Genomic DNA, 15721 nt, shown 5'->3' with positions numbered 1-15721 from the left:
TTTTTGAGATAGGTCTTTCTCATATATAGCCTAAGCTAGCCTTGAACTTTTCATCCTCCTGCCTCAGCCTTCCCAGTATTGATGATTGCAGTCATGTGCCATCATAACCAAATCTGTTAATAATAAAAAAAAAAACAAACAAACCAACATTCATGGTCTTTTCTTTTCTTTGGGGACAGTTTTTAAAAATCCAAGCTGGTGGGTCTAGAGAGATGACTCAGCAGTTAAGAGTACTGGCTACTCTTGTAGAGGACCCTAGTTTGGTTCTCAGTACCCACATGGTGGCTCACAACTATCTGTAACTTCAATTCCAGGGGATCTGATGCCCTCTTCTGGCCTCTGTGAGCATTGCATATATGTGGTGCACTTACATACATGTAGGCAAAACAGTCATACACATAAAGTAAAAGTTAAAAAAACCCCACAAAAACAGAGCCAAGCAAGCTATAGTGTGGCATCCTGGTAGTCATACTGTTGAAGGTGAAACAGAGACTTACAAGAAGGTCAACCAGTCTGGACTTCATAACTTTTTCTTTTTTTTTCTTTTAAAGCCAAATACTCTTTTCTTTGCTGTACTTTTCTGCTTTAAAACACTAAAAGATTGGGGGCTGGAGAGATGGATCTTTTTAAAGTACCTACTGCTCTTGCACAAGACCTGGTTTCAGTTCCTAGCACCTACATGCTGGCTCACAACTGCCATTAACTCCAGTTCCAGGTGAACCGATACCCTTTCCTAGTCTTTGTGGGTACCAGACACACATGGTGCACATATACAGAAGCAGGCAAACATTCATACACATAAAATAAAATTAAAAAGAAAAGAAAAGAAGGGGCTGGAGAGATGGCTCAGCAGTTAAGAGCACTGGCTGTTCCTGCAGAAGACCTAGGTTCGAATTCTAGTACCTACATGGCGGCTAACAACCATTTGTAACTCGCGTTCCAGTGGATCTGATGCCCTCTTCTGTCCTCTGTGGGCACTGCATGACTTGGGTGTGCTTACACATTGGCAGGTAGAGTACTCAAAAAAGAAATAAAAAGAAATAAGTACTTCGGATGCCAACATAGACTTCTAACTGGCATAAAGAACTCAAGCAATGAAAACCAATAATTTGATCACCTGTTCCTAGGCAAATGAACTGAATGGATACTTAAAAGAAGTACCAATGGGCAATACATACAAGAAAAAATGTTTACCATTTTTAGTTATCATAGCAATACAAATGAAAGCACATTTTATTTGTAATTCCATTCACCCTACTCTGAATGGCTGTTAATCAAGAAAACGGGTCAGCTTCTCTATCCTGAACTGGGGACTGTCCTGTGCATTTTCCCTGCCAATAAACTCTATCCCGCTGGGAAAAAAAAACAAAAAACAAAAAGACAACCAAAAAACCAGGATGTTCATGTCTGTAATCCTTAGGAAGCTGAGGCAGGAGAATTGTTGAACATTTGGGGCCAGGTTGGTTAACATTGAGTGCCAAGCTGGCCTGAGATGCAGAGTGAGATTCTGTCTTGAAAAAAATAACTGAGGGTGGAGAGACAACTCAGTGATTAAGATCACTGGCTGCTCTTGCAGAGGACCTTGGCTTCAGTTCCCAGCATGCATAGAGTGGTCAAGAGCCATCTGTAATTTCGATTTCCAGGTGATCCGACAACCTCTTCTGATCTCCATGGACACTGAATGCATGTGATACAAAACATTCATACACATTAAAAAAAAAAATTTAAAAAAAAACAGCCAAAGACCTCTGGGTGTGGTGGCACATACCTTTAATCCCAGCATTCAGGAGGCAGAGGCAGGTGGATCTCTATGTTTGAGGCCAGCCTCTTCTACATAGGTAGTTCCAAGCCACCCAGGGCTATACAACGAGACCCTGTATCAAAACAACAACAAACCCACCAACTAAGCAAACAAAAGACAGCAGCAAATACTACCCAGAATGGGAAATGGTGTGTGTGTGTGTGTGTGTGTGTAGAACCTTTATACATTGTTGGTAGCAATGTAAATTATGGGGGTTCCTCAGTGAGGTGAAAATAGAAGTACTGTATGATCCAGCTATCAAGCTATACCAATTGTATGTACCTGAAGGAATCTGTAAGTCAGGTGCAATAGAGATACCTACATAATTATGTTGTGGCATGAGTCACAATAGTCAGGTTATGGAGTCAGCATGATTGGATAAAGAAAATGTGATTTTTCACATGCACTGGCACACGCACATGCATACACACACGCATACACACAAACACATGACCATGCGCGCCCGTGTGAACGACAACAAAATCGTGTGCAGGATACTAGATGGAGCTAAGCTAAGCAAAATAAGCTAGACTCAGAAAGGACAAATACCATGTGTTCTCTTAGGGCACTGAGATTGAATAATATAAAACATGATTGACTGGGCAAAGGTGGCACATGCCTATAATATCAGCACTCGGGGTTGAGGCAGGATGATAATGAATTTTAGTTCAGGCTGAGGTATGTAGCATTTTTTGTTTTGTTTTGTCCATGGAAGTAGAAGGGGGACAATTTGGGAAAATGAAAGGGACCTGGCGGGGAGTGGACAAGAAAGAGCAGTTGGGGTAGTGAGTATGAACAAGTGTATGTGCATGAGGATGTGATAATGAAACCCATTATTTTGTACAATTAATATATGCTAATAAAAACTATTTAAAAAATACATGTAGTTCTGTATTTAGTGCTGGGATATAATGAAGAGTTGGACAGAATGCCATTATCTATATGTTTTTATGGTAAGTATATTTGAAACTAAAGAACTTGGGTTTTAAAAATTTTTTATTATTGGAGCTGGAGAGATGGCTCAGCGGTTAAGAGCACTGACTGCTCTTGCAGAGGATCCAGATTCGATTCCCAGCACCTACATGGCGGCTGGCAGCTAACAGTGGTCCATAACTCCAGTTCCAGAGGATCTGACACTTCTTCTGACCTCCACGGGCATTTATGACAGAGGTGTACTTACACACATGCAGGCAATATACTCATACACATAAAATAAAAATAATAAATAAAAAATATTAAAAAAATTTTGTTAATGTGGTGTGCGCGTGCGTGCGTGTATGAAGGTCAGAGTGCGGCAACTTTGTGGAGCTGGTTCTCTCCCCCTTATTGGAGTTCTGAGAATTGAGCTCAGGTTGTCAGGCTTGTATGTAGGTCAGAGGGCAACTTTGTATGAAGGTCATGTATGAAGGTCAGAGGGCAACTTTGTGGAGCTGGTTCTCTCCTTTCCCCTTATTGGAGTTCTGGGGATTGAGCTCAGGTTGTCAGGCTTGCATAGCTAGATCGCTTCCCCACTGAGCTGTCTCCCTCGCCCCCTACCCTTTTTCTTGAGACTTCCCAGCATTCATCATCTGTACTGTGGATCCAGTGTACCTCACTTCACACGCACCCTTTGCGTGGAGGTGTATATAGCCTGTGCTTTGCCTTTCATTGTGCTGCTAGTCTGAAAGAGAGCCTTAGGAGAAAACAAGGACAACATGGAAGAGAATCGTACATTTATTAGACATACTCATTTGATTTTTTTTTTTTTCTTAACAACATTGATGTGGGGAAATTTAAACTTGCTTAAAAGTCTGGTGAATTTTCTGGCTCAAAACAGTAAGTGTGTTTAATATTTTTTTTTTTTTTGAGCTTAACAGAGTTCACAGATTATCAGATCCTTTGTAATAAGTAGGTGAAACTTTCTAACTGGGGGAGGGATAAAGGGTGATTATGACCTTGTATGCATGTATGAAATTCTTAAATTATCTTATTTTTTTGGATTTTGTTTTGGAGGGGGGCAGGATCTCCCTAGTTCCAGCCCGCCTGGAAAGCACTATGTAGACCGGGCTGGCCTCAATCTCACAGAGATCCATCTGCCTCTGCCTCCTGAGGGCTAGTATTAAAGGTGTGTGCCACCATGCCTACCATTGTATTAAACTGTTCTAATGATCCTATACAACAGAAAACTTTGTTAGGATTTATTTTTATATCAGTGTACATGATTAGCAAATTGAGGCTATCTCTGATCATATAAATAGAAATAGTTGACTTCATATGTGTAGCAAAATTACTACCAACTAACAGTTCTATTTAAAATTACAGGTGTTTTAATGCTTCTATTAAAAGCAACTTGCATATATACTGCGTCTTCTTGTGGTAGACAGGTGCTGGGGATTGAACCCAGGGCCTCATGCATGCTAGGCAAGTGTTCTTTCTAACACTGAGATATACTCCCAACAACATTGAGAAATGTGTATTTATTTATTTATTTATTTATTTATTTTTGAGACAGGGTTTTCCTGTAGCCACAGCTGGCCTGGAACTCGCCATGTAGACCAGGCTGGTCTTGATCTTGCAGAGATCCCTGTCTCTGCCTCCTGAGTGCTGGGATTAAAGGCACATACTACTATGCCCTTTATTTAATTATTTTTTAAAAGACAGTGTCTCACTACATATATGGTCCAGGCTGGCTTCAAACTGTAGGCAATTTTCTTCCCTTAATTTTCCAAGTGCTGGAGTCACAAGCATGTACCACCACATCTGCTTGGCACTGAGTATTTTAATCTGCCTATTGTCTAGTTTAATGAATAATATGTTATTGCAGAGACTGCTAATTATGCAGAGTATTTTTCTTGTTTTCAGTTCATGATTTCATTCTTACTTTTTCAGTTGGCCGTAAACCAAAGACCCAGCAGTCACCAATTTCCAATGGGTCTCCTGAGTTAGGAATCAAGAAGAAACCCAGAGAAGGAAAAGGTAATTTGAGGAGGGTTGTTTTGGAAATAAGACTTGATTTTCAGTCAGGTGATGTTTTTGCAGTTCTAAGGACTGTTTCTAGTATATATGCATATGGGAGTATGGTCTCATAGTATTAATCTGGGATGAGCCAGTATTATCAGGCAGTTTTATTAAAATATCTATGCCAGGTTCCTGCTTCACATAGATTGTATAGCCATAGCTATACTGTGGAGAGTGTAGAGGTGCAGACATTGTATTTGGTAATGTCCTTTGGGCAATGCAAATCACATTCTTTCTAGGGACCATTGTCTTAGGGGATATGTTTATAATAGCACTTATCCTCACTTTGAGCCTCTAGAGTAGAAAGATTTAAACAGACTTGCTATCTGTTAGGTATTTCTTTAAAATTTTTATTATCAGCGGATGTGGTGGCACACACCTTTAGTCCCAGGACTCAGGAGGCAGAGGCAGGCAGATCTTTGTGAGTTCAAGGCCAGCGTGGTCTACATAGTGAGTTCAGGTCAGCTGGGACTACAGGGAGACCCTGTCTCAAAAAGAAAAAGAAAAAAAATTTTGTTACTTTTATTTTATGTGTATCAGTGTATGTAAGTGTGCCTGTGTTGTGCAGTGCCTTTGGAGGTCAGAAGAGGGCATCAAATCCCCTGTAACTGGAGCTACAAATGATTGTTAGTGCCATGTGGGTGCTGGGAATTGAACCTGGGTCTTCTGCAAGAACAGCCAGTGTTCTTAACCCTCTGAGCCATCTCTCTAGCCCTTAGAAATTTTTTTTTTTTTTTTTTTTTTTGCAAAGACATGCATGTAGGTGTGTTTGGGAAGTGTGTGTATGTGAGTACAGTGCCCTTGGTGTTCAGGGCATTGAAATTCTTAGAGGTGAAATTACAGGCAGTTGTAAGTGGCCTGGTGTGGATATGCTCTTAACCACTAAACCATTTTTCCAGCTCTGTCTTTTAAAAAAATTATTACATTCATTTATATTCGTGCGTGCGTGTGTGTGTGTGTGTGTGTGTATGAGCGTGCATGCTATAGTGCATATGTGGAGGTCAGAGGATAATTTGTGAGAGTTGGCTCTCAGAGACCATGTGGGTATAAAGTTTCTTCCAGAATTAAATCTTCGCTCATTTTCACTATGCCTACCTAATAATCCCCTGGTTGTAAACCAAAATGAAATGCCACCAGCTACATATTTTGATGTGGTTGAATGATGTACATAGTTCAGGAGTTGTCAGGTAATGATGCTGATACAGTAGCGCTTCAAACATAATGTATTTTGAAGGTCAGTATTTTTTGGTCAAGAGATGCATACTGGGCTTAACCATGGGTTATTAATGAATTTGTTAAATTTTAAGGGGAATTCAGAATGGAAATGAAATTCTAATGTTTCAGTTCAAGAAGATAAGGCTGCAGTGGTTTGATCTGGAAGCATCTCATGTGTCCTGTCTGGATTCAAGGATATAGAAAGAGATTGTCAGCAGAGATGACTTGGTGACTGTGCAAGTGCTTGTGTATTGTCTTCTTTCTCAGGACTCTTTTCTTTCATCAGTTTAAGAAGCTCTGCAGAGCTGGGCATGGTGGCACATGCCTTTAATCCCAGCACTTGGGAGGCAGAGGCCGGCCGATCTCCAAGTCCAAGTCCAGCCTGGTCTATATAGTGAGTTCCAGCTGGGGCTACAAGGGAGACCCTGTCTCCTGTCTCAAAAAAAAAAAAAAAAAAAAAAAAAAAAAGAGAGGCTCTGCAGAGAAAAAAGAAAAACAGCTTGAAAAGTCTGGTCTTCTCATCACCACTGCCCAGTACTTTCCCTCCTTTTCAAAGGAAATGAATAAACAAAAGAATCCCTTTTTTCCTTTTGGGATTAAGTTCTTTATTGTACTTGCCTAGATTCCTTCTTTTTATGCATATTTCAACCAAGTTCTAAGACTTAATCATGTTTATCATCCTCTTTATTGCCATTCCTGAAATCTCAGCCATTGTTTTCTGTGGTTCATTTGGGATATAAACTTACACAATGCCTTTGATACATCTTCATTATTTCAAACTGTTTTTTGTGTTGTTGTCTAACTTGTCATCTGCTTTTTTTCTTCTCCACTAAATTACAAATTCCTTAAGGCAGAGATAAAATTTTCTTCTCAGTAGTTTATCCATTACTGTATTTAAGCACAGTGTGTGATAGATAACATGTAGATATTTTATTTACTTTTTATTCATGTGTATGTGTGTGTGGAGGGGTGAGGGGCTATGTGCACATGAGTGCATGTGTCTATGGAGGCCAGAGGTGGTGGATCCCCCTGGAGCTGGAGTTATAGGCTGTTGACAACAGCCTGATGTGGGTACTGGGAACTGAACTTGGGTTCTCTAGAAGAGCTTGTAAATGCTCCTAAGTTCTGAGCTATCTCTCCAACCTGAAGAGTAGACATTTTGTTTGGCAGAAACATCTTAATATTTCCTCATTTTCAGATGTTGCTAGCAGTGTAATCCAGAGCTAATGTTGTAGCTTAATGATTCATCCTATTACTTTGTAATGTTTCTGTTTATGAAACTCATTTTAAGACTGAAGCACAAGTATCTTTAACTGAATTGTTCATGTATAATGAAAAGCCTTTAGTAAATTATCTTTGCTATACTGGGTATAATCAGTAGAAATAGTAGGATTTTAAAAACTGTTTTTAGAGATAGTAACATGTTGACAATCAAATAAAAATTTACTAGCAGTTCAAAGAAAGATAGTAAGAGAATGTTTCAAGATTTGGAGACAGCTGGGTGTAATGGGTGCATGCCTTTAATCTAAACACTGAGGAGGCAGAGGGAGGTGGATCTCTGAGATAGAGGGAAGTCTGGTGTACATACTGAGTTACAGGCCAGCTGGGGCTACAGTGAGACCCTGTCTCAAAAACAGAAACAAAACAAAAAGTTTGGGTAGCTGGCACTGTAAGACAGGTATCCCACAGTTCAGGCTTATACGTTAATCAAAGAAAAGTGTATTTCTTAAAAAAGATCCTGACTGATAGGCCAAGCATGGTGGTACAAGCCTCCAGTCCTAGCACTGGGGAGACAGGGGCAGGAGTATCAATAGTCCAAGGCCAGTTTGGCCTCCATGAGACTTTGTCATACCACCAACAAAAACAACAAAATTAATTAGTGCCTTTTGGTGAATTTGATAAGGAATTAGCATCTAATTGGAAGCATAAATTTTTAAGAATCATCAAGTAAATGGATTTAAGATTGTTATAAATAAGGATGCTTTATTTTTAATTAATTATGTCGATGAATTTCAAATTAATGGCTGTCATTGTTTTTGCTTTGTTTTTAAAGGAAACACAACCTATCTGTGGGAGTTTCTTTTAGATCTACTTCAAGATAAAAATACTTGTCCCAGGTATATTAAGTGGACTCAGAGAGAAAAGGGCATATTCAAACTTGTGGATTCAAAGGCTGTCTCAAAACTTTGGGGGAAGCATAAGAACAAACCAGACATGAACTATGAAACTATGGGACGAGCTTTGAGGTAAGATTGGAAGTGTGCTAAATTTCAAGCAAAACTTACATATCTCTTTTGATTGTTTGCTATTTAAAGAAAAGCTAAAAGTCTCTTAATACAACTTTTAACATTGGGGAAGTACTTCTTAGATTTGGAAGTAGATGGGGAAAGTTTGGTCTAAATATCTTCAATTTCAACATTATTGGAAAAATCCATTTTAATAGGAAATGTGATTTTGCACTTAGAACTGTTCCTTAGTAGAAACTGTTAAATTGTAGGACTTAAAATTTTTTTTTATTTTATGTGTATTGCCTACATGTGTGTGTAAGTGCACCTGTGTCGTGTAGTGCCCTTGGAGGTCAGAAGAAGGCATTGTATCCCCTGGAACTAGAGTTACAAACGGTTGTTAGCCATCATGTGAGTGCTGGAAATTGAACTGGGTTCTCTGTAAAAGAAGTCAGTGCTCTTAACCACTGAGCCATCTCTCCAGCCCCAAACTGTAGGACTTCAAAAAACTAAATCCAGCCAGGTGAGGTGGCATACCCCTTTAATCCCAGCACTCTGGAGGCAGAGGCAGGTGGATCTCTGAGTTTGAGGCCAGCCTGCTCTATATAGTGAGTCTTCCAGGCCAGCTGGGGCTACAGGGAGACCCTGCCTCAAAAATACCAAAAAACCCCACAAAAAACCTAAATCCAGGGGCCTGGAGAGATGGCTCAGTGGTTAAGAGCACTGGCTGTTCTTGCAGAGGACCCAGGTTCTTTTCCCAGCACCCATATGGCGACTGACAACCTTCCACAACTCCAGTTCCAGGGGACCAGATGCCCTCTTTTGGCCTCTGTGGGCACTGCATGCATGTGGTACGTGTATGTATATGTATGCAAAACATGCATACACATAAAATAATTAAAAAAATTGAAAAAAATAGTTAAACCCCGGCTGGCTGTAGGGCGCACGCTTATAATCCTAACACTTGGAAGGTAAAGGCAGGTGGATAAGGGGTTCAAAGTCATCCTCTATGACATACATTAAATTTGAAAGCAGCCTGGGCTTTAAGGTCCTGTGTCCAAAAACCAAAACCAAGGCTGAGGAGATGGTTCAGTTGGTAAAGTTCTGCCACACAAGTATGAGGACATAATTTTAGATCCCTAGTTACTTATGTAAAAGCTATAAAGGTGGAAGAGTGATCAAGGAAGACAACCCATTTAGGCTTTTGGCGTCTACATGCACGAATACATACATGTAGTTAATACCCACGTGCTCATGTGTATATAACCTACAAAAACACAACACATGCCAAGTTAAACCAAAACAAAAAGAAATCACAAATGAAATACATTTTCCAAAGTTAATTTGCTTTTATTTTAGTTCTGCAAACACAGCATTATTTTGATAATGAAAATCTTTGATGAGTTTGGTCAGTTTGAGAAGTTTCTGTTACAATAGATAGGGGTAAGGGTTGTTTTAACTGAACACATTGCAGCATTTTGTTATTTATGTATGTATGTATTTATGTATGTATGTATGTATTTATGTCTTTTTGAGACAGGGTCTCCCTATAGCCCCAGCTGTCCTGGAACTCACTATGTAGACCAGGCTGGCCTTGAACTCACAGAGATCTGCCTGCCTCTGCCTCCCAAGTGCTGGGATTAAAGGAGTGCACCACCACGCCTGGTGCCCTTTCTCCTTTTTATTTGGCCTGACACCCAAGGCCGTGGAAAGGTGCTACTCACAGTTAGGTTGGTCTTCCCACCTGAATTAACTCAATCTAGGTAAATCCAGACGGTTCTCTCCTAGGTGGATCTTTTCGTATTTATAGCCAATCATGAGGGCCAGTGACTATACCGACTTTGTTCTTACACCAGATCTGAAGTATCTGAGCAGTAGGAGCTCTTCTCATCTCTTACAGGAATATTTCTGTTAGTATTTGCTGTGAATGGTTTTATAGGGGGAGAGGAGTAATACACTTGATTAATTTAGTAACTTTTCACATTATAGATACTACTACCAAAGGGGAATTCTTGCAAAGGTTGAAGGACAGAGGCTTGTCTATCAGTTCAAAGATATGCCCAAAAATATAGTGGTCATAGATGATGACAAAAGTGAAACCTGCAGTGAAGACTTGGCCACAGCTGCTGATGAAAAGTCATTAGAACGCGTGTCACTGTCTACAGAAAGTCTCCTGAAAGCAGCGACTTCCGTTCGGGGTGGAAAAAACTCATCTCCTATAAACTGCTCCAGAGCAGAGAAAGGTGTGGCTAGAGTTGTGAATATCACTTCCCCTGGTCATGATGCTTCATCTAGGTCTCCTACTACCACAGCATCTGTATCAGCAACAGCAGCTCCAAGGTAAGTGAGGAAAAGCATTAATTGTATTGGGATTTTTTGGTTTGTTTGCTTTTAAAAGATAGGGACTCACTTATACAGACTAGGCTTGCCTTGGGCTCACAGAGATCTGCCTCCTGAATTAGGTTTAAGACATGTGTCACGAAGTCTAGCTATATTTCCTTTTTTAAGAAAAAAATGCTCCTTGGAACAAATGAAATGTCCTTTGTTTAATTCATATTAGCTAGTATTATAAAAATCACTGTTTTAGGACTTTGAAAGTTGAAACAGGGTCTTCCTGCAGCCCCAGCTGGCCTGGAACTCAGAGATCTGCCTGCCTCTGCCTCCCAAGTGCTGGGATCAAAGGTGTGTGCCACTATGCCTAGCAGTCCCCAGTATCTTAAAAAGAGAGAGATTTTGTTGTTATTAGATTCTTAGACTAACCTGAATTGATTTGTTTTAAATTTTATTTTATTTTTATGGTTTTCTAGGTGGATTTCATATTCTAAACTTCAGGAATTATTAGTACATCTATAAAAGTTGGGAGTACTGGTTTTGTGCATTCAGGATTTGTATTCACTTCATTCATTCGTTTGTTTATTTTGGTCTTTTTGAGATAGGTTCTTCCTATAGTCCCAGCTGGTCTAGAACTCACTATGTAGATCAGGCTGGCCTTGAACTCACAGAAATCCACCTGCCTCTGCCTCCCGAGTACTAGGATTAAAGGCATGTACCACCATGCCCGGCTTGTATTCACCTTTTTTTTTTTTTTTTTTTTTTTTGGTGTTTTTGAGACAGGGTCTTCCTGTAGCCCCAGGTGTCCTGAAACTCACTATGTAGACCAGGCTGGCCTTGAACTCACAGAGATCATGTATTCACATTTTTAATGAGACTTATTTTCTTATTTAGTATTAAGTATAATCAGCTTCTTTCTTTTTAATTCATTAGGACAGTTCGTGTGGCAATGCAAGTTCCTGTTGTAATGACATCATTGGGTCAGAAGATTTCAACTGTGGCAGTTCAGTCAGTCAATGCAGGAGCACCATTAATAACCAGCACTAGTCCAACAACAGCGACCTCCCCAAAGGTAGTCATTCAGACAATCCCTACTGTGATGCCAGCCTCTGCTGAAAACGGAGACAAAATCACCATGCAGCCTGCCAAAATTATCACCATCCCTGCTACACAACTTGCACAGTGTCAACTGCAGACAAAGTCAAACCTTACTGGATCAGGAAGCATTAACATTGTTGGAACTCCATTGGCTGTGAGAGCACTTACCCCTGTTTCAATAGCCCATGGTACACCTGTAATGAGACTATCAGTGCCTGCTCAACAGGCTTCTGGACAGACTCCTCCTCGAGTTATCAGTGCAGTCATAAAAGGGCCAGAGGTTAAATCGGAAGCAGTGGCAAAAAAGCAGGAACATGATGTGAAAACTTTGCAGCTGGTAGAAGAAAAAGCGGCAGATGGAAACAAAACAGTGACCCATGTGGTGGTTGTCAGTGCGCCTTCTGCTATCGCTCTTCCTGTAACTATGAAAACCGAAGGACTAGTGACGTGCGAAAAGTAAACAGCAGCTCCACCGTGGACCTCAGACTATTAGTGTAGTACTGGCATAAATATTTGCAAGGGAAGTCATCAAGAAGTCAGAGGAAGACTTTAAAACATTTTAATGTGTATAAGAAAATGATCAGACTTACTGGAAATAAATTACCTATCCCATGTTTCAGTGGGAAATGAACTACACATTGAGATGCTGACAGAAAACTGCCTCTTACAGTAGGAATAACAGAACCATCAGTAAGAAAAAGGATTGAAAGGGACCAAGCAGCTCACTACAATATCAAGTTACACTAAGAGTTGGAACACTAACACTTGTAAGAGGTTACATAGTTTTCAGTGGGGAGGGGTTGGGGCGGGTGATCTCATTGTTACATATAGCAATTTTTGATGCATTTTATATGCATACCAGCAATTATTACTGTGTTTGCACAGTACTCACTTAACTGGTGCTATGTGAAGACTCTGCTAATTTAGATATTCTAGAATGTGAACTGAATGGATCCAAAAGCTTCAGAAAGAGGGTAGCAAAGAAAGATCTAGTGCGAATTTTTTTTATATCATATAGCTTAAGCTGATTTAAAACAAAGGCCTTAGACTAATTTTCGGTTTTCTTTCTTGAAATAAGCTAATGGCTTGTTTGTGTAAAGCTTTTTTATTAAAAGAAAAATTTAAAAATCTTGTACCTAGCACAGTATTGTTATAGAATTTACATGTAACATTTTATATGGTAGTTTAAGTCTGTCAGTTTCTTAATTGTGGACAAATTAACAGCTGGCTCTGGCCTTTTGCCGTAACATGCCTATGTTTCTCACTTAGCCCTGGTACCTGTGCAGACACATTGGTTTCAGTTCTACTGTCATTTGGAAATTCAGGCTCAGCATGAATTTGTCAGGTAGCTCTAGTACCTGGTGTTTGTTTTCGTTCTCATTCTTTTTTCTTTCCTTTTATCTCTTTTCTCTTGCTCCTTTTCTTTTTTTAGTTGAAGTTTAAGAGGGAAAGTACCAGTGTTCAGATTTGAACTATAATAGTTTGTATATTCAACATTTGAAGTATATTCTATTTTGTTGTACTCTTGTTTCAAAGTGTATTCAAGTAGGTTTTCTGAAATATAGAAATGAAATTTATCTTGTTTTTGGTCTCTGGTGATATTTTTCACAGTACTCAAAAGCCAGCGTGGAGAGATGTCACTTTAGTTAAGCAACAAAGTCCTGTTTTTTCTTCTCAATTACTACATGAAGAAATGCTCCTTTGGTTTTGTCCCATTATATTAATATTTAGCAACTGTGTTCCCGTTTTCTTTATAATTTTTTTCATGAACTACAATTGTCTACTTACCATAATGAACTTGGTATTTTAGTTCGCCACACTTGATGAATTTCTATTCATGCAGTACTTTCAAATCTAGCAGCAGAATGTTTGCCTAGCATGTGAAAATCCCTTGGTTTGTTCCTGGCATCTCACATACACACTGAAATCACTTAATCAGACCATTGGTTTCTCTTATCAGATCTTTTTGTGTGTAGGAAGTAATAGTAGAGCCTTTTATAGATTCAGACCTTGAGGTGGTAACAGGATTACATGAATCACCGTTTATGTATAACTAGGTCCTATCATCTACACCATAATTTTTTTCTTCTACAAAGAAAAGTCTATCTTTTAGAAATTTAGATGAACAGATTGCTTAATATTCTTTTCCCTGTAATTGTATATTTAATTAATTTATTGTGTATGCATGTATTACCTGCATGTAAGTAAGTACACCTGTGTTGTGCAATGTCTGTGGAGGACAGAAGAGGCTGTCAGATGCCCTGGAAGTGGAGTTATGGACAGTTGTTAGCTGTCATGTGGGTGCTGGGATTTGAATGCTGGTCTTTTGCAAGGTCAGTGTTCTTAACTGCTGAGCCATCTCTCCAGCCCTGTAATTGTACATTTAATTTGATACTGCTTAGGTCAGGAAAATTTTTATAAACATTCCCTTTCTAATCTTTTATCTTTCCACAAACATAACTAGTGATACTTTAAAAAATAAAAGTGTGAAGAAAAGCTTACTTGATTTTTACTCCATTTGGGAGTTAAACTCACATTCTACCTCCTAAAACACCCCTTAAATATTTCCTCTTTCAAAATTAATGCTGTACCGTTACCTTCTTTTTAGTCATGTCTTTCTTAATACTCCTTTAGGAAAAAGACTACATGCCTGGCATGCCTCGATCCTTACTGTGTCCCGAACCAGTGAGCCACACAGATTAGGTACTTAGAGATTTTGGTTAACATTTGCTAAGTATGCTGTGGAAAATGGCTAAAGGCACTCTTTTTTGAGACAGGGTCTTCTTGTAGCCCCAGCTGGCCTATGTAGACTAGGCTGGCCTTGAACTCACAGAGATCCACCTGCCTCTTGAGTGCTAAGATTAAAGGTATGTGCCACCATGCCCAACTAAGGCACTTAAATTTTAAGTGGATATTCTCCACTGTTTTATTAGTTGGTCTGAACTCTACCTGAATCTTCCTGTTGCTTTTAGAATAAATGTATCTAAAGCTTGAATTTGCAAATGTAACTATAGCTTCTGAACTCAGCCCCCTTGAACTATAAGTCAATATAGTGTATTTATACTTAGTGTCCTTCATTTTTGGAGAAAAGCCACATAACCATGGTTTGATGCCACTACGTTCCCAGCCCCACCAGGCCTTTGATCTGTGAGCAACAGCCTATGCATTTATTCCTTAGGTGATTTTCCAGTGCAGCCTTTCTCTATCCATCTCACCAGATCCTCTCATACCTCTACGGAGAATGTGGCTGTAAGCTGTGTCTTCATTTCTGGACCCTTTGCTACACAGGATCTCACAGCAGCCATACTTGTCTGTCTTAGGAAGGAGATGCCTCCTGTTCTAGCATTTCTTTTCCTTTCACATACCCTAGGTCCAATAGTTAACAGTCTATTATTCAGTGTTTTAACGGATAGTCTGCAGTTTGGACTCTAGCTAAGAAATGGTGCTTATTGAGGTTCTCCAGTAACTCAGTTTCCAAGTCAAACTTTTCATTTAAAAATTTTAAAAGGTGTTTTTTTGTGGGGTGGGGTGCAGAGAGGAGTGTTGGAGAGACAGCTCAGCAGTTAAGAGCACTGACTGCATTTGCAGAGGACTGAGTTTCAGTTCCCTGTACCCACATGATGGCTAACAACCATCTGTAGCTGCACTTCCAGGGGATCTGACACCCTCTTCTGGCCTCTGTGGGCTTTGTACTTGCATGACATGGGTGCACTTAGGTGCAGGCAAAACATTCACAGATAAAAATAAAATTTAAAAGCCCCCCCCTTCATTTGTGTGTGTGTGTGTGTGCGCGTGCGCTCTCATGTGCACCTGGAGATAGAACAACTTTAACAATGTGGTTCTTCCACCATGTTGGGTCCTGGGATTGAACAAAGGTCAGTAAGCACCTTTACTACTAAGTCATCTTACTTGCTCTAATAACTGCATATTTTTCATATCATCATTTGTTTCTCAAAGCCTGTTTTTCATGATATGCCTCTGGCTTACTCTGCCTAAACAGCTCCTCTCAGTCTGCTTCCCTTTGACTTTCAAGAAATGTTTTGTCTGTGGGGCT

At 39.7% G+C, this 15721-nt stretch overlaps 1 protein-coding gene across 7 annotated transcripts in view; it reads left to right on the top strand.

The window, feature by feature from the left end:
• Elf2 (E74 like ETS transcription factor 2) overlaps window positions 1-13244 on the top strand; it is an 82752-nt gene extending 69508 nt beyond the window's left edge. For all 7 annotated transcript variants that reach the window (XM_017800712.2, XM_017800711.2, XM_029568490.1 and 4 more), the window contains 4 exons: window positions 4670-4756; window positions 8067-8259; window positions 10228-10578; window positions 11503-13244. In XM_017800712.2, the coding sequence (XP_017656201.1) occupies window positions 4670-4756; window positions 8067-8259; window positions 10228-10578; window positions 11503-12127 (1256 nt within the window). In that variant the 3' untranslated portion in view covers window positions 12128-13244. The remainder of the gene's footprint in view (window positions 1-4669; window positions 4757-8066; window positions 8260-10227; window positions 10579-11502) is intronic.
• The last annotated feature ends 2477 nt before the right edge of the window (window positions 13245-15721 follow it).

The sequence above is a fragment of the Nannospalax galili genome, unplaced genomic scaffold (assembly GCF_000622305.1).
Source record: "Nannospalax galili isolate Female #2095 unplaced genomic scaffold, S.galili_v1.0 scaffold359, whole genome shotgun sequence".
In the NCBI taxonomy this organism is placed as follows: Eukaryota; Metazoa; Chordata; class Mammalia; order Rodentia; family Spalacidae; genus Nannospalax; species Nannospalax galili.
The sequence above is the reverse complement of the archived record's forward strand: the minus strand, read 5'-3'. Positions and strand labels throughout refer to the sequence as shown.